Here is a 19,467-nt window from a genome sequence, read left to right as displayed (position 1 = left end):
GCTCCGTTAGGTCCGTGAGTGATCCGTGAATTGGACTGCCGGCTAGCACTATCCATGATACCCGCGCGGCGGCGGCGTCTCCTCAGGTATTCAGTGAAAGTGGCGGCGGACCAGCCCAAACCGGCGGCGACACGGTCCAGCGGTTTGCAAGCTCGGCAGGTCTGCATCGCCGGTGGCTAGAGAGGTTGCCGTCTGACTGCTGACCTGACCAGCCCGGCTGGAAAGGATGCCGCCTGGCTGCTGACCCGGCCTGGCCAGCAGCCACTGGAAATGCCAGCAATCAGCAGCCACGGACGCCAGTGGTCACCCATGGGACTGCTTGCCGCAAACCAAGGAGAAAATGACTATGTGCTCGGCTGACGCTCCCCTGGCCGGCTTATCTCCGAAAATAGTATGCTGAGCAGTTGTGCAACTGAATTCGATTAAGCCAGTGCAAGGGACAACGACAGATCTTCCAAGTTCCATCTATTACGTAGATGTGTTAAAAATGGATTGAATTAAAACACTCAGACATAAAACAAGCTTCATGCTTGCGTGGAACTGATATGATTGATACAAACAGAAATGAAAATATTTTGTCTGATTGCTTCATCCCGTGTAACTAACTACATGTATTTTCATGCGCCTAAACTGGTTTGCTCCAAGCGCCCGCTCCTGAGTCAATTTCTACTCCGTGTCAAAGCAACTAACAAAGTACGTATCTTACAGGGTATTACATATGAGTCACAAAGGGCAACAGAACAAAGCACGTTGCCTAAGTGTTTTGCGACATAAAGCCTTGTCTGAAACACACTACTGTCGCTTTGATGGCGATGTACAGAAACTGTAGGCCTCCACTAGATCACCTTGTAACACAGGAATAGAACCTGACTCGCGCTACCGGACCACTTTCTGGTCTTAGTTCCGGCCGGCGATAAATTCTCCACATGGCTGCCTTTTCCATTTCCAGGTGCTCTATAGTTGCCATGACAAGGGCCACCTTGGGTTGCAGCCGCTGCACCCTGCCCTCCTATTGTTTTCCCGCTAGCCTGACAGACGCTATACCGTTCGAGCACCTTGTGCAGGACACGGGTTTCCGGCTCGGCTGCAGTTGCCACGTGCGCCACGTGTCACGTGTCACGTGCACGGGTGGTCTGTTGGATGAAACCGACCGGCTGTGTCCGAGATGGCCAGACACCGTGTCAGACGGACATACATATGTGACCGACTAAAGACGGCTGGTCATTGGTGTCTCACCGCGGCGCGGCCACTGGGGACGGAGAGAGAGAGAGAGAGAGAGAGAGAGAGAGAGAGAGAGAGAGAGAGAGAGAGAGAGAGAGAGAGAGAGAGAGAGAGAGAGAGAGAGGGAGAGAGAGAGAGAGAGGGGGGGAGAGATAGAAGGGAGGGAGAGAAAGAGAGAGAGAGAGAGAGAGAGAGAGAGAGAGAGAGAGAGAGGAGAGAGAGAGAGAGGGGGGAGAGAGGAGAAGAGACGAGGGAGGTCTGACCGGGAGACAGAGGGCGAGGCTACTCTCGCTCTAAATCACTCACATTTAAGTTACCGTCTCTGAGCATGGACTATTATGTTAAGGTGGGAAATCATCCCAGCGCTACTGCCACCGCTTATTTTACTAAAACGTCGGCTAATTATTGGCAAGCTTTGTTTGCTTTTGGCGTTGTTTAGTGGTTTACACCAGTTCATTTTGCAGTGCAACTTCATTTTGTGTCAGTGATTTTGGTATGTCAAGCTTCCAAAATTTGATGCAATGTGTACGATGCTTCGATAAAAAAGTTTTGCAAAAGCTGTTGCTTCACCAATCCAAGCAACAAAACACAAGACATGAGTGGGCCGCAAGGCTCCAGTCAGAATCAGTGCTTACAGTCAATGCTTCCTCGTCGGCATGGAAATGATACCCACATAACCATACCAAACTGCTTCACCGTCAGACAACACCCGCGGCATCGACTGTGTCCCACACGATCGGTGGCCGGAGGGCAATTTCCCGGCGCACCCTGGGAATGCGTCGAAGCTTATTACCCCGCCTGTCTGTCTGTCTGTCTGTCTGTCTGTCTGTCTGTCTGTCTGTCGGAAGCGGCCCGGCCTCGGTCCGTTTGGGACCGCCGGCGCACCCCGGCTGTCCTTGGCGGGGCTAGCGCACGGACCGCAGCCTCCGCGTCCGTGGAAGTAGAGCGCGCCGGCGGCCCAGGACCGACCGACTTCCGCCCGCCGCTCCGGCCCGGGGCACCCGGCCAGACCCCTGATTATGCCGTGGAAATGGGACCTAATAGTTGTGATATGGGTGATGTGTATGGGTAGATTGTGAATTCTTATGCAAAGCGTTATATGATCTGATGAGGGGTGATGGTATGACTTGAATGATCATAGATCATGAGAGCTATTCTTGGTATTGAGATGTTTGTTTCCCACTTTGATTCATTATGCATTCCAAGCGAGAGACAAATTGTTCAACTAGCATCATTTGTTATGAAGCGTGGATCATGGGTCTGGTCGAGAGTAACACAAACATTAAGGTCAACCATTGGTGTAATTTAGCAATGTCTTTCGGGTCTTGCCCGTCTGAGTGTGTTTGGGTGGCGTGCGCCGTGCGGTGTGATAGCAGTGGTGTTTTGCCGCGCATGGTTAGGAGGAGAATGGACTTGAAACGGGTCACAGGCGTATGACTTATGTCTGGGACTGGCAAAGTCAAAGACAAGCATTTTTATCTGCGGTATACAATCGTTTGGAATAAAAGACAGTGGCAGCTACCTTTATCAAATACTTAAACCCTAACTGTATCTATAGTCCAAACGGACATCAGAAAACACTAATCAGAAACAACTTTTCCATCTCAACCTTTCTGAGATATACAAAGGCGAGATTCCTTGCAGCAGGAAATCTTCCCATGCGTTCCATGCGTACCTGAACTGGCTACTAGCTACATATTCTCGACCGCTCCATCATGACGCTTACGCCTGTCTCTGTGCGTCATGTCCCAATATTTGAGCAGCGATCCATGCCAAACAGCCATTGCCGTGATTGACGTCCTTAACATGGCGCAGTCGAGACGTTCATGGCTCCAGCCGAACAACTACCGTGTCTTGCGGCGCTAGAACGCTACATAACTGTGTGCGGTGATTATTGGGTATTCGAAGTCGATTACCTCAGCTATCAGCAGAGGAGGCCCTCCGAGGCGGAATGCAGTTGATTCGAAGTATTTATGGCTGCTTGTCAGGTGACATTGCCCCTAATGACACGCTTCAGTTAGATCGAAAGGAACATGCCGTGTGTTTTCAGACACAGAGGAATGTCCGCAGTTGGACTGACGTTGCTGGTACTAGGGTTGACTATTAAGTAATGGAAGTGCCTCTAGCAATTAAAAGTTTTTGCACGTGCACACATTTTTTTTGGTGTCATCACGTGCGCCGCTCTTTTTCTATCCAATAGTGAAGACCAGATGTCTTTAGCTACATTTTACTCTGAGCTATCGACGTTTTTCCAAGAGACCACCCAAACCTGCGGCGCACGACAAAAAAGGAGCCTGGCAATGGCCAAAATCGTGCGCCAGGGCGAGATCACCAGGGCTCAGTGGCCAAGTGTTATGGCTACACGAATGAAATAATGGAAGTTGCTATATTTTCATAAAAAGAATACATATAACACAATAAATAACAGCACCCACTACTCCACATAATCGCCTCCTAGCATCACACACCGTTCCAGCCTCTTGACCCAGTCCTGGAACGCCGCCAGGAGGCCATCTTCGCTGATCTGCGCTTGCACGCGGCACACCGCCCGTCGCACCTGCTGCCCGGCGCACCTGATGCCGTCGCTCCATACACTTTTAAAAGAAATTTCCTGATCTCAGCAGGCATTTTCCCTACCACAAACTGAGATTTAATGACCTCGCGCTGGCGGGCGATTTTGGCCATTGCCAGGCTCCTTTTTTGTCGTGCGCCACAGGTTTGGGTGGTCTCTTGGGAAAACGTCGATAGCTCAGAGCAAAATGTAGCTAAAGACACCTGGTCTTCACCATTGGATAGAAAAAACATCGGCGCACGTGATGGCACCAAAATAATGTGTGCACATGCAAAAACTTTTAATTGCTAAAGGCACTTCCATTACTTAATAGTCAACCCTAGTATATCAGTGCGTTACATCTCTGTTTTGCAATGGAACCGGAATGTGGATCCTTTCAGATGGAGCAATTTACCGGCGTCTGTCTCCGCTGGATTTGACAAACAAAATGGCGCTTTCTCTCCACATCTCATTTGTTAGCTTTGATTCAAACCACCATCTATCAAACCGCACATCCAGTCCGTGTTAGTTTCTTTCACAAATCGTTTCAAATTACTAACAAGAGCAACTAATCAGATAGAGCCGAGATCGACCTACAGATCTTGTCGGCAATTTTGAAAGGCGACTTATCAGTGGCATGGGGCCAATCAGGAACCATTAGAGCACTTAAGCTGGTAAAAATATCAAATCTTGGAGAAAACACACCTTACTAGCCGCGATCGTACAGATATCGGCACATCGATAAGACGCTACCATTGTTTTTGACCTTATGAATGATGAAAGCTACGTCAGTACCTGACTGTAGTACGCTGACAAGCAAAATGAAGGAAAATTCGCACTCTGGGCCAATGCCAAAATCTATTTATAATGGGCACTTAATATCAGGCGTAGCTGCGTCAATTGACACGATGACCGCGTCAGTACGCTTTGGGTTCCGGTGTCAGCCGCTTCTGCAATCCCGTTTGGGATATAAGGAAATAACGCAGACTTGCGCCAAGGCGTCAGCGTTCTCAGTGTTCTTGAAAGACGTGTTTATTGTTTAATCAAAGATCTACCAATCTAAAAGGAGCAGTTTGCACCCATTTCTAGCGCCGTTCTCCAGGCAGATTTGGGAAGCCTGAACCAGAGACTGAGCCGGCCCCGGCAGTCCTTGGGCTTCCGACCATGAATATCGCCTACTGTCGAAACACGACGGTATACACACGAGGTCATTGGTGAACTGTCCCCGTGTCTTTATACAGTGATTGCATCACGAGTGTAACGGCAAAACGACCTCGTAAGTAACTACAATGGCCCAGAACGGTGGCGCACTTTGCGCCTGTTACCAACAGCGGAGTCGCCGTGACATTCCCGCTAATCTCATTTGATCACCAACCGAAACAAACGATGGATAAACGCTGCAAATCGACTTTTTGATGACTCAGCGAATCGACCGCAGTCACCTGAATTCAATCGCAGACCATTAGCCTAACACTTTTAATTCATCGACTGCTAACCGCCAAATCAATCGAGTCGGTTGTCGCTGAGTGGATGACTCGGTTGCCACCCAGTTCGGATGACTCTGGGCACTCCCCAGTCGGCGAACGGTTGTGCGACGCCCCGTGACGGCGGCTGCTGCCGTTACAGTCCGTGACGCGTTGGACGGCCTCGTCACCACCCGTCACGTCCTTCGCACAGGTCGGTGGGCGGTGGTGCCTGCGGTGGATCCTCCCGGCTGCGGTCAGAACACGACGCTTTGTTCGAGTCAATCATGGCTACCTCCGCTGATCGTCAAAGCCAGGAGCTAACGTGGGATAATGACTTTGTAGTAATGGTAGCGTCAATTCCAACGGAGAATCCGTGAGAAGATTGAATGGTTCACACGAATGTGACTTTTTAATTAAGAAATAGTTTAACAGGTAGTTTAAATCAATTATTGCAGACACTGCCTCTTTTATTCCAGCTTTTTATCAATCAATTGTCATTATTTTTTCAAAGATCTCTCACGGAGCATTTTTGCGAACCCACGCGTCTTTGCACAGCTTCCTCTGAATTAGACTGCACTGCCTTTCATTTTCGAAATCCAGCATGCCAGCTCTAACTGATGTCCCGTTAAAAAGTAGGGATGGGCTTGAACTCATCAGCTTTTGACAAATTGGTCAACGCGAAGGCAGGTTATGAGAAGCAAAGACGTTCCGCTGACAGTCACTAACGGCTCATATTTCAATGAATGGCTTCATCAAAACTATTCAAAAATGACATTCATTTATCTGTTACAATACTATGAGAGATATTTTTCCACTTTGTCAATCAATTGTCGAAACGCGAGCACCCGTTAGCCCATTATCATTGCATCCCACTCCCGTCCTCTCTTGCAAAAGCCGCCTCACACTGCTAGAAACAATCGGAATGACGGGAAAAAGAACCAAGGCGCTGTCCATCAGAGGTCGTCATTAGGGAGGGCGTCACCTATCGCAACTCGTCACATGTGGGAACACTTCATCGATTGCACAAAGGGCAGGCTAGCCGCCCTGCCCCTGTCAGTCTGCGGGCCGGCGCGGTCGGGCGGCCGCCGGAGACACCTCCAAGAGCCGCCGCGCGCCGAGCATGCCTGCCGACAGCGCCGCGGACTCACGGCGAAAGTGATTCGGGATCGGGAGGTCATCCGGCGGGCCGCCGCTGTCGTGTTTTAGAGGTCAGCCGGCCGCCACCGCAGTCGCGCCGGCTCACTTTCTGCCGGGGCTGGCGTTAGAACCGGTGTAACGCCCAGGCGGTGAAGTCGGAACGGGTGAAATTGATTTTTGCAGACTCCGGGTGGATTCTTGTTTGATTTGTGATCTGCCTTGCGTTTTGGAATCCAGGATCTTACTTGCGATAATCTCACGTCAAATTTAGCTGACTGTACAGTTGGCTGATTAAAGACCAATCACCTCCGCCGATCGGTCGCATCGGTGTTTTGCAGTTTTTGTTTCTTTTTCCGAGGTTAGCGGGGTCTGTCGGACGGCCTGCCACGCCGGTCGACGGTCCGCGCGAGGGAGGGAGGTGAGACCTTGGCGGTGGCTTATAGGAGAGCTGTTTTTCTGTCGGTCCTCTGATGAGATCACAGGGGTGGGAGCGAGGCTCCGCCACCTGCCTCTTGGAGACGCTGGAGGGGAGGAGAGCACTGTCATTTGAGCACTGCACTACTGCAAGTCAGATACGGTCCCGTAATAGGCGCCCTTTTCACCAGCATTTGAAGCTATTCCTTCAACAGGGGTATTAAAGCGGTGTTGCATAGAAGTCCTTGCGGGGTACGGAATTGCAACTAATCCTCGCCTACAGCACAGCAAAATCCTCTGCAGCTTCATGCTACAAACATTTAACAAGTGCCGTCAAATTGAGCACGCACGACATTGACCCAGTGCGCTGAATGCATAAACATTAGCAGCTGCGTGGTCAGTGTAGTGTGGAATGCGCAGCGGGATAAGGCTGTGATGGTGTACATATAATGTAGGAATCGTGACCTGAGTAACGTTTAGTACGGGCCACGGCATCTTTGATTGCACCAACGTCTGACCTGATTTGGTCAGATCCACTCACACGTCTTCATAGCTCATGTCCATAACAATGCCCATAGAATTCCCCTCTGAAAGCATCGGTCATCTGTGGGTCAACTGTCTCAGAGCTCGCCATAAATTCCCACAATCAATGGCTGCTCCAAATCAGCCGGATTCAAGTGTTTTGAGTCAGTCAATCACGCTGCACGAATCTGGTTCATGGCAGTTGGCGAGTGACGGTTCGGCGTCGCATTGAGAGGATCGTGACCACTTCCCTGCGCCTGATTTCCAGGCTATCAGACCGTATCGTGTCCCCATGACGGCGATTGGAGCGGCCGCAGAGACAACGGTGCGGTTTCGGGTTCCAAGGCTGACTGTCAGCGGAGGGACCGGGTCGCCATTGAGCCGGACTTGCAGTGCCAGCCGTGCCAGCCGTCGCAAGATAACGTGGCACGTCATCATGTGAGATGACCGGTGAAGATGATTTATCGGCATTGTGTTTACAGCATATAAGCAGATTATTCTTAACAAGATTTTACCCATGTGCAAAAACGCGAATGGTCTCGCTGCTTGCTTTCAACATTCATCTGTGTTACCTGCTTGTTCAATGCTTTGTTTCATTCAGCATTTTTGCTTTAGTACACCTCCGGTACGCCTGACCGCGGTGACACGCGCTGGTGACACTGGAGTCACACGCTCAGGCCGTGGACACACACGACTGTCCCTGAAACCCCTCCCCCTCCCTCACTGCCCCGGCACCGGCACCGGTCGAACCGACCTCCATACCATGGCGAGGGCGAACCGCCACCGCCGGCCCAGCCCCTCACAAACGAGCATTGTTTCACAACGCACCGCTTATCGGCGCCGGTTTTATATCCAGCAGAGACATATCTACGCAGTGGTTTTTGTATCTGTCGCGGCGCTCTGGCATATGACAGAGGCCTTCTAACGGTTGGTGAACGTTAAGAGGTTTACGGCAATCGCTGGAGGACAGCGTTTTTACCAGGCATGGCAGCTGCGAGTTAGCGATACGCTTGATTTATGTGTATTTGTTTATTGAATTTATGGTCATTGGCTAGTTGCATTAAATCGAACGAAAATATGGGTGTAGGATGAAGTTATCGTCGTTTGCAAACGTGTTGTGCATTATCAGCATACTAACAAACTATTCCAAACCAAAGATGGGGCTGAATATCAGCAATCATCACTCGAGTGAGACGATGAGTCATTCTCTGCACTCGGCCGACGCTCACCGGTTCCTGGTTCCTCTGCGATCTGATGACAGTACGGAGGTGTGTGGCCCTCGATTATATCACCCAGTTCCGTGTTGGTCGGCTGTGGAGGCGCCTCCGATGCGCATGGACGGAGTGATGCATTATATACTAATGACTCTCACCTTCCGCTTCATGCCGCCTCCGGTCCGGCGCCCTGTGCGTCCTCCGCCAGGCCAGGCGCTCATGCGACACGGTCTCGGTCAGTGATTAACGGATGCTGAGCTCGTCCTTGGCGGTGATGCTCGTGAGAATATCTTCCGCCTTTTTTAGGCATCAACCTTAGCCAGTGTTTGAGATGTTGGAAAAGGTTTTTTATTCAGATGTTTTGAAACATATCTCCCATGATGCTGCGGTTTTCTTATGGCTCAAACAACCCTGAATGGTGACCTTTATCTTTTCTTGTGATTCACCCCACTCCATCTAATCCGCAAAGTGGCGTCCTTCGTCTCAGATCCCACGGGGTCTGAGGCCTCAGATCTCACGGACTGTATGACAAACAGGGTTGGGGAGCGTTGGCCACGGGCCGCTCGGCAGTCCTCTACGCCTGGCAGGGTCGCTGACACATCGCCCTGCTGGTGGGGTGATGAGCCTGATTGACAGGTGGGTCTTCTGTTCCCCGCCGCTCCCCTTCACCCGGCGGGATGCCCGGCGAATAACAGTCCCCAGAGACCGGCGGCGCCGTATTATATGTGGTGGTCACACAGGGCCTGGTCATGGTGATGATGAACACAAAAATCATAGCTCCATGCAATTAATTATTAACAATTTTAGCTTGCTACTTACTCATTTCGCACTGTAAATTGACATTGAACACTTACCTAGCCTAAAATATTTTCTTTATTACATTTTGTTATGAATTTGTCAAAATTTCAATAATAGCGCTATACCTTTTACTTCTGTTCTTTAGTCAAACCCTAGCGCCTACTCCTGCACAGCTCACCCATGGCCGCGGAAAAGCGTGCAGATCCATTTCCTGACAGTGCTGCCGGCAGCAACAGCGTGCCACACGACCCCCAGCGACGGAGAGAGAGCGAGCGAGCTGTCGACGGAAGCGGGGTGGCGCAGGGGTCAGGGTGCGGCGCCGGTCGACACAGCGCCGCCACCATTACGGCTGCGGGGCGAACACTGCGAGTTACGGTACTCAGACATGGAAGTGGAGGTTTGGTGGGGTGGAGAGCGCGCTACTGACTGCAGAAACCTCGCACATAGAAGTGAGGATTGGATGATGTCAATGGTTTGGAGTGGCTTGTTTGATGTGTGACGCAGAGAAGAAGCCTCTGGGCCGGGTGATGGTCAATGCGATTATGACAAGTTCTGTTAGAGCCGTGCTGACCTCGCGGCGCGCTCAGCACACCCCATTGAAGACTATGGGCGCGGAGGTGTCGCCGGAGGTCCGGCCTGAGGAGCCGGGCGTCCTCGCGCCGCCCGGCGACTCTGCAGCGCCGCCCAGAGAGCCGGCTCACATCCGGCGGAACCTTGAGGGCGGTCGGCCGGCCGACGGCCACTTTCGCCAGGTGCTGCTGGAGAGTGGAGACCCAGCCCTGCTCAACTATGCCCAGCCTGGCCCAACCCGGCCCGGCGCCGGCCCAGCACTGACTAAGCGCTAACTGGGATACCTACTAGATGATACCTACAGGGTGTTTCACTAAAAGTGTCAAAAAGTAAATGCCTATTAAAGATATATAGAATATGCAAATCACGTGGCTGCGCACGTGGCTTTGTTGCAAATTTTTGGACATTTATTATTTATCCATTTAAGATATATTTCACACTCATACGGAGCGAGGGCAGGAGGCCAAAGTTACTAGTCATTTTTTCCTTATGCAGAACAAGAACAGGTTATGTACACCGCAACAGGAGGGATGAATTACACTTATGTGCATTTGGTGCCATCAGAAACATTGAAACCGTATGCCGACTTTTCAGGAAACTTTTTTCTCTCTCACCTCGCTACGTTCCAAATTATAAAAGTTCCAAAGTGCTTGTTGAGAGGTTTAAAAGGGTTCCTTCGATGCCGGTTCCAGTCCAAAAAAAGGCGGGTCGCCCCCCACCTCTCGGCGGAAATCGTTGAAAAGGTCAGGGTCTTTTTGAGGGCCTTTGAAGATAACAAGAAGCTAATTTCAACATCAGAAATAGCCAAGGCCTTACAAGTTATCAAAAACAACCACTGTGACGGCTGTAGCCACCAGGAACTGGCTGGACCAGAAGTTCCTGGGCCGAATAATCAGCTGCCTCGCCGCCCGCCCCTGGCCAGCGCGAAGCCCCGATCTGTCACCGTTAAGCCTCTGGTTTGGTCAGTGACTCAGTAGCCCTCGCAGAGCTGAGGAAAACTCAAGTCGCATCACTTCGGGAGCTGAAGAGCACAATTCAAGGCTTTGCCGACAGTCTGGACGCTGAAGATGAAAACGGGCTGTGAGGCACCTCCGGACACGTGCCGAAACGGTGCATCAAAAGAAGGGGCAGATGTGTGGAATAGGTTTGAGTGACGGTGATATCGTTTTTATATATTCAAATGTCCAACAATTGCGGATGAAATGATATGCAAATTTCCTTAGAAAACATTGTTATTATGTGCATTATGACCTTTTACTTTTTGACACTTTTAGTGAAACACCCTGTAGATGGGATACCTACTCACTACTCAGGGAGGTGGCAGGGCGAGTTCAAGGTAGCAGTAGAAGTTGATGGACTCGAATGACTCAGACAGAGGGAGCTCGAAAAATGGAGTGCGAGGGATGAAGACTTAGCAGTGCTTGACGTGGAATGGACGGAATCTGAAGAGCTTCTGTGTGGCATTACGGTTCTCACGATCTGCTTAAAGGCCGGATGAAATGGCATTTTTAATCTTCGCAAGGTCACTTTACGAATAGCGTAGATAACTTAGATCATCCATTAAAATTTTAAGAATTTAGATGACGGTCATTTGGTGGCTAAGACATGATGTCATTTTTAAGCTTTACCAAGGCTGTTTGAAAACAAATGCGTGTTACTCAGGGATCAAGGCATGGAGTTCTAGGAAATAGGGCTTGTGCGTAGTTGTGCGCAATGAAAGTGTACCAAGTCATGCTCGCGATTCGAAAAGTTATGGGATGTGATAAAGTTGCAGAGACGTACCTTTACCTAGTTCTGCTAATAGTGAAACACTGGCTCAGTGGTGTGCAACTGAAAGGTAACGTGGCTCAATTTGTAAATGCCTACACGGAATGAGCTATTTTCTTGAGAGATTCAAATCAAACATGATTCTATCGCATCGCATCTCCGTAATGTTTAGTATAATGCCTGGCTTCATTGGGGATAGGAATGTATTTTTCATTTCGAATGATGAGTAGGTGGAATGTTTTCGCTACAGTCTGAATAGCCCGCATCATTTCAAAGATTTATAGATGTGCGATGGTTTGCTTGAGAAGAAGGCACCATAATTTATGACAAGATTTCCTCTGCTGCCATTTGCGTACAAAACACGATGTGTTCTTCTGTTATGAGGAGATGCAAACAAAAACGGTTTTAGTGTGAGCGACTATAATTATTGATATTAAATTGATATAATGAACCAATCACTTCTAGTTAGCCTGAGTGTGCATACTTATCACCCTGAACAGATATTTTATCATGTCGCTCCTCGCGCACATTCCGCTTCGTCAAACTTTGCATTTTCCAGCCTCGCTCTATTTGTTGTCGTTTGTGCAGTTCCCGGGTAATTGTGGGACCTTGTGGGATGAACTGCGGTAGTTACGAACCGTCACGTGCCAGCAGGCCGAGCCATCCACAATAGGTCGTTAAACGTCACAGAAAAAAATGCGTAATCACGGGATGGTGGCTATTCTCGCCCGTCCCGGCGTCAAAATACACCCCTTCCACCGCTCGAGGTAGTCATTGGGATCTTCCGGTCTGCGCCGTGATTGTCAGGTGGAAGGTCCACAGACGTGCGACAAACTCATGTCTACATGTTACAAAACCGTGAAACGATTCCTGTCACTGACTGCCGAGGTGACACTTATCAAACACTGTCCTATATTTAATCGAGCGGCCTTCTGAGTTTGGTGGTGCGTATAGTATATACCTATGGCACACCTGAGCTGATCTTGAGAGTGTGTAGGACCGCACAGGCCCATCCGACGGAGAAAGTTGCGAGGAAGACGCGGTGTCTGATGGAGCGGGACTGGAGGGTAGAGTGACTCGCAGAAATGTGACGGGACGATACGGCAGTAGGACAGCCGGGCGGGGCCGGGCGCGGTCGGGGAGGGGAGGGAGGCGCTCACTTCACTTTCATTCCCAGAGTCCAGTCCGTTTCGCCTCTGCTGCTCGACGAGCAGATAATCGCAACGAATGCAGTGCTGATGAAAGCATGGTGCGACCGCTTGGCGCGGTGACTTATCTGCTGTTTTAGATATATATGAAATGACTGAGATTTTATCAGGATATCATAGGACACTCAAACGATAGGCATCTTTGGGTCTTGAGCACTCTAACTCTTTTGTTTCGCGGCTGCTGGCTCCTTTATCCAAGGTCGTTTGAAACTGACCACAAAGTCATACCGCGCCTGGCGTCCGGCTGCCTTGAGCGCCGCGTCGAATGCCGGGTGCATGAACCGTGCCGGACCAAATGTCGCGGCTCCCGTAATCACAGTGCTGTCCTTGCCGGAGCTCACGGCGTAACGACACGCCGTAACGACAGGAAGTAACGACGGACCGGCGGTGAGACCCGGAACGGCAGGGTGCGATGGCCGGCCACCCGGCCGATTGGCTCAGCGTGGTGGCAGACTGGGACGGAGGTGTATCCGTGACGCTGTTCCTCTGGCAGCGTTTGTCTCACCACGGGTGTCCGACAGATGCCGGAAAGGGTGTGAAGTTTCAGTAGATATCCCAGACAGGTGGTGCAGTGCCAGTGGTGGTCATTGACATCGACAGGCCAATGTAAAGACTGAACACCAGCGTGGCCTCTAGCGACCGGACCCAGGCTGGAAACTTTGCAGCATCTCTCGCGGTCGTCTGGAATCAATCGGCTCCAAGTCAGGCAATGTTACGCACATCACCCGTCGTGTCTCATTATAGGAGAAACCTTCTCTCTGCGTACTGGACACATGCTCTGACCGCTCGGTCGAGCCTATTTATGCACCCCTGCGCTGGACACCCCCGTTTCTCCGCCCGACTCTGCCCGACTCCACCGGCGGGCGGCGTGACTCTGAGTGATGACTCCGCGGGGTGCCGTGTCGGCTGGGCCCTATGAGCTCTTCCGCAGCATGCCGAGTCCATAACGGCGCCCATTAGCGGCGCCACCCCCGGTTTCCACGCCTAATTAGTCCGGCCGGGGCTCGGTCGCCGCTGCGGTGCCGGCGCGGTCGAGTCCACTGGAGCCGAGTCGTTGTCCGTGGAAGGTGTGGTGCGGCTCCTGCTGCGCGGTCAGCCCTGCACTCCCCGCGGCATTGCAGGGCGGGGGAGGGACGGTGGCCCAGTTTAGCGGCGGCCATTCCCGACCGCGTCTCAAGGCCGCGGTCCTGGCCCACTTAGCTCGGCCGCCCGGCTGGCCACTAGGCTGAGCTCCATCTAATCACAGCGTGAGCTGGGTGATTACACGGAGCCCACTCGGTCAACCGGGCAGCGAAATATCAGCTCACTGCCGGATGATGGAGAGCTGTAGGATAAGAACACAGTTGCGAATGCCTTGTCGGTGCGGTGCTTCAATCGGTGAAACCGGATTGACTTATCCAACCGGGTAGCCTCATCTGCATGCGGTGGGAACACAGTTGTGCGGGAGCTGTCAGATTTTTGGAATACCGCGAGCTTGTTTGCTTTCCTCACCGATTTAATACAAGCAGAAGCACGCGAGGTCTGGCTTGGTGCGATGCAGCGGCGGTGGGAGTAAAAGGACCACAAGAACTCAGCAAGAGGTCAGGTTCACGGTGCGGAGAGGGCACTCTACCCGGCGGCGGTGGCGCGACCAGTGGCCCACAAAAACCACACCCTCACAAGAACACGTCTGGTGAGCAGGAACCAATCAGATCGGTTTTTGCTTTTTTTGTTGGACTAGCTAGAAAGCCTGACTCGAGCTTCCACTATTCAATTTTCGTTTCTACTGTTGACGGTGGTGATTGTTTTAACCTGCCGGCATGAAAGGCAGCGTTGATGAGGCCTGCACCGGGCGTTATTAATGTCCGCCGTGACTTGCGCGGCTTCTGTGAGTGGAGGCGTGGGCCATGCACCGTTTCATTTCAGTTTCATGAGCCGTTTAGCCGGCCAACCACCCGCGACCGACTACCAGTGCAATCGGTCCGTGTATGTGCCAGTTCGGGCGGAGCCGGGCCGGCGAGCCGCGCGGCCTCATCTGGCCACTTTCTCGGCCGTTTCGGAGAGTCGCGTGTCCACGTTCGACGCCTGTCGGATCGACGCCGCCTCGCCTGGTCGACCATCGGAGACAGCGTCGGCGGCAGATGGCCGCGTGCCGGACACAACTGTCCCCGCTGGACTGGTCAGCGCCCTCGGCGATCGGGAGCTACACGCCGAAAACGAGGCCACCCAACAACAGCCTCCTCTGTGAATATGCGTGTTAGTGTGTTTGAACCCATCTGGACGCCGTGGGACATTCACAGCTGAAGTAGAAAATTAATCAGTTTACGTGCTCACACCCTGGAAGGCGAAGATCGGGTGAATTATGCTGACTCATTGGCCACACCTCGCCTAAAACGGCGACAGCTCTCGAGAAAGCGGCACAGGTGCGAAACTAATGTGTCAAACTGATCAACGCCCGCCGCCAGTGAACTGTGCCGGACTGGGTAAAGTGAAGACGGGAGTCTCACGATTTGGCGTCTGCGAACAGTCTTCGATCGTCGCTAGTTGTTGTCCGCGGGTAGTCTGATACTCACCGGTCGGTCTAAATCGCCGCGAAGCACGAGTCATCAAGTTTACCATTTTACTCGAACTTGCCGTCGGATAGACCCACACATCGGCCCGATTAAATCATGATCTCGCTATCGTACCTAGTCATCTTACTCCCTTAAGAGTAAGACTTACTCCGTCTTACTCCGTCTTCCCCATCATCTATCATCATCTTCTGACGTATTTTCCCGTCAACAAACGTCTTTCGCTGTTTCCCTAAATCAAATTAACTTCACAGACACCTCGTGTCTCCGTTTTTCCGTCTCCCTAGTCTCTTTCTCGTCTCCTCCGTTGAACCTAGCGGCCACAAGGCATATGCACAGAGCTAGCGACTGGATCGGAACAGGTGTGGCTCACCGACCGGACCGCGGCCGACCCGCAGCCTTGGGCAACAACAGGCTTCGGTGAACGGTCAGCGCGCGGCGCCGGCCCAGATCGAGAGAGACGGGCGAGTCGACCGGCCGCCGCCGCGCCGCGCGGACCTGCTCCCGAGAACCAGTCGGCGAAGGAGGGTGGACAGTGGACAGTGGACGGTGGACATTGGACATTGGACAGTGGACGGTGGATCATAGACGGTGGACAGTGTATAGTGCGCTCTTTGGTGTGAGCACGGTGGACCTTACGTGGAGCAGGAGCACAACACCGGCATAGCTCCTCTCGTACCACCGCAGTCTCCACCAGAACGGCGTCAAACCGCGATCACTGCTTCCTCTCAGCCGCCGGTCCTCAGCGATCATGGCGGCCAGAAACGCGCGCCCGCACCCTCCCTATGAGGAGATAGAGGAGGGTCCGTACTCGAGCCGACCCCGGCGCGGGGCCGAGGGGCGAGAGGAGCAAACCTACGACTTTCTGCCCATACACCGTCCAGGAAACGGCAAAAGGTCAGTTATCCGCGCAAATGTGGCCCCATTCAGCCTTGGTGTAAACCCGTCGTGCAGTGGAGGATGTATGTATGGGTTGTAATGGCTCGCTTCAGTATTGTTCCTTGATGCAAATTGAGTCGGTCCTAGTGCAGGAGTGAGCGAGCGACTCGCTTTCATTTGTGGTTGAATTGGACATAAGTACGCTGGTGTGATCCGTATTCGATATGCCGCGGTGCAGGTGGCTGCATAGTTGATTCGTACAATTGACCTTAGTGTAGGCGATGCAGAAGAACTCACAGCCAGCTGTTAGTTATTTTAAGTTCCTATCTATGAGCGTTTGATGCATTTAGCGCTCGTAATGCTTGGGCTACTTATTTAAATTGATGTAAAGGGGTTCCAAGTTTAAATGCTGCATCAAATGAGGGGGCCATGTATTTTCGTTCAACTACTTGATATATTTTTTACCTGCATTAGTAGCACACATTCACATCATTATGTGTTTATTAGAGAGTGAAACCGTTATATATTCAGAGGTAAAACGCTTCTTTATGCCTATTCATGGTGTAACAACTGGTCTTCTGCCGCCATCACGATGAACATGTGCCAACACATCCAGCTCGAGCAAATCTTCCTGGCTGGTATGTGGATCGCCCGTCACTTCACTTTCGTCGGGCGGCATTCCGGCCAAAGCCTCAGCGAGGCGCCGCTCCAGCCGCAAACGAGGCTACTTTGGGCACTGACAGCACGGGGCGGCACCGCGGGCTGGAGCAGCCCTCAGGCCCCCGTCACTGGGCTCTGACACAGCCGCGCTGTTGGGAAACACGGACCTCGACTCGCCGGCCGAGTGTCTCCGTCAGGCACTCATCGGTGCTCGACTTGAGTGTCTGGAGTGGACTCAGAGGTAGTTAGCACCGTTACTCTCTTGCCGACATCGACGACGCAGCTGTGGCGAACCTGGCGCGCTCCGTGAGGTTCGTCGCACCTGCGTCGATTTCGTCACAGCTCGGCCCCCGCCCGGTGCGCAATTGGGTCAATGCCTTAATCAGAGAAGGTCAATAGCATCTTGGATGGGCGTCGGGCTGGAAACGACGCTCGTAATAGCGGCGGTACCTTCGGCCGGACGGCGGGCGGTTGTCGCGGTAAGCGTCGTCCCTGAGGAGGCTAGGTTTGGTTCATGTTGGTGGCCCAAACGACGGTATGTTCTTCCGCCCCCGCCCGGTACACAAGCGACCGACAAATCACCAACGACTTTGTTTGTTTGGGACTCGCTCAGTGTCCCGACATGCTAATAACTGGTGCCAGAAAGTAGTTCATCTTGTCAGGGTCTCCTGTTTTCTAAACAAAGAGTTGCTATTATCTGTCCTTTGTTGTTGCTTTTCAGAGCTAATTGAGTTCTGTTTGAACTCATTTGGTGATCAACATCCATTACACTACGTAAGTTACTTACTCTGTCGCGTTTAACAGACTTTCAGAGACCTTTTGTTATCACGTCACAAGTCTAGCATTTGCCAGAACATAAAAAAAGGCCCACTAGAAGCGATATCAATTGCTTTCGGCAGCAAAATCGAGTAGCATTGGAGACACGCTTCTCACACCAACCGAACGGCCCAGCACCGGGACACCATTGTGGTTGCTGTTAAGGTCACGACTGCCAGTGACGGTTGGTGTCTGTTTATGCACTGTGAGCTGCCCCTCCCCACCCTCCCCACTCGGGCCACGGCAGTAGTCCGGTGGACACACAGGAGCCATTGTGCCGTGACTCAGTCGCTGTTTCGAGACGATGGCAACAAACTATAACGGCTCCGATCGGGTATCGGTGCCTTTCGGCAGAACTCCCACCCTGTCACCTACGCGGGACGGATGGATCTGGTGAAGGTGAGCACGGATCACGGATGATACAGAACGATCAAAGAGTGGATCCCACCTGACGAGCAGGACAAACTGGAAACTTTTGAGCGGTCGGACGGGCGACCGCGGCCATGTCTATGTTCGGACGGGTGGACCACGAACGGATTTGGTGGAGAGTCCCCAGAGGAGTGATCAAAGGGCTTTTCATAGCCTCCGAGCCTGGATGTGAAGAGTGACACCTCACGATGTCTCGCAACTAAAGCCTTGCTTTTCGAGGAGTTCAACCGGGAATACCGTTGCGGTACCTTGTAACATGATAACTATAGTAGATATGTGCTTAAATAAAAAAGTATTCCCTACTGTACTGGGTGGCTCAGCAACAACCCTTTATTTTTCGTACCTTCTCTTTTTTATCTCAGCGTAAATCATCTGTGAACATACCTGCAGCAATGGTGTAACCAGAGAGCCATAGTGTCTGCAATTAAAATTATGGCTGCATGAATATCTTTCGGATGAATTAGGACCTGCTGAAATGGGTAGCAAGAGCAATGCATCATTGTTTTACTGACACTGCATGATTTGAGTCTCACGAACTGCTAATTGGGAATAGGACAGACCGTTGCACTAGATCGCTTAACAAACCTAACTTCATCAAAATGCCTACGCGGGTCAACCCGCAAGATAATGGATTGGGTTCCGTATATCATTTCACACACCCATGTAGCTCTGGGAAAACGCACATATATTTGATAACCCATCATAATGTCCCGAGCTGAGCTTGCCGAAAACATTCGTCAAGCGCGACCTCATTTTCGCAATTGCCAGGACTGCGAGAGAACATTCGCGCTGATGGTTGCACGTACTCTTTGAAATCTTTTGGCAATTATAATTAGATTAATGGCTTGATCATAGAAGGGTCACAGGGTCAAAGCTCAAATTATGACATCACGTCACGTGCTCTCGATGTAACCGTGTCAGCTACTGACACCCCATCATCACTCGTGGGTGCTGACAATATGGCCCGTGGCGGCTCAGATTAGGTTCGTAGCACGACTTTGGCATGTCGTGCCCCGATCCGATACAGATAGACATGTAAACACCGGTTCTGCAATGCAGCCCCTGCCACGCAACAGGTCGCCTGTCCCAGGCACCCTCACATTATGACACGTTATTATAAAAAAAACGGGTCGCAAATATTCCGTCATCTGATTTCCGTCAGACTACTGCTTTGCAGCAAATTCCGGTACGAGTTCGGGGAACATTCGTGACTTTATTCCCTGAATCACGCTCGTGACAGGGTGGCCAGCTGTTCATTGCGTCAGC

General features: G+C 51.7%; 1 protein-coding gene across 7 annotated transcripts in view; it reads left to right on the top strand.

The window, feature by feature from the left end:
* LOC122365914 overlaps positions 1 to 19,467 on the top strand; it is a 65,846-nt gene that overhangs the window by 16,197 nt on the left and 30,182 nt on the right. Inside the window, exon 1 of one of the 7 annotated variants that reach the window (XM_043337534.1) lies at positions 15,866 to 16,314. The exons of 4 other annotated variants lie outside the window; for them this stretch is intronic. In XM_043337534.1, coding sequence (XP_043193469.1) covers positions 16,169 to 16,314 — 146 coding nt within the window. In that variant the 5' untranslated portion in view covers positions 15,866 to 16,168. Of the gene's footprint in view, positions 1 to 15,865; positions 16,315 to 19,467 lie in introns of those variants that run through there. 2 more of the 7 variants (XM_043337538.1, XM_043337535.1) reach the window with 2 other exon arrangements.

This window comes from Amphibalanus amphitrite, unplaced genomic scaffold, assembly GCF_019059575.1.
Source record: "Amphibalanus amphitrite isolate SeventyFive unplaced genomic scaffold, NRLGWU_Aamphi_draft 000772F_arrow, whole genome shotgun sequence".
Classification (NCBI taxonomy): domain Eukaryota; kingdom Metazoa; phylum Arthropoda; class Thecostraca; order Balanomorpha; family Balanidae; genus Amphibalanus; species Amphibalanus amphitrite.
The sequence above is the reverse complement of the archived record's forward strand: the minus strand, read 5'-3'. Positions and strand labels throughout refer to the sequence as shown.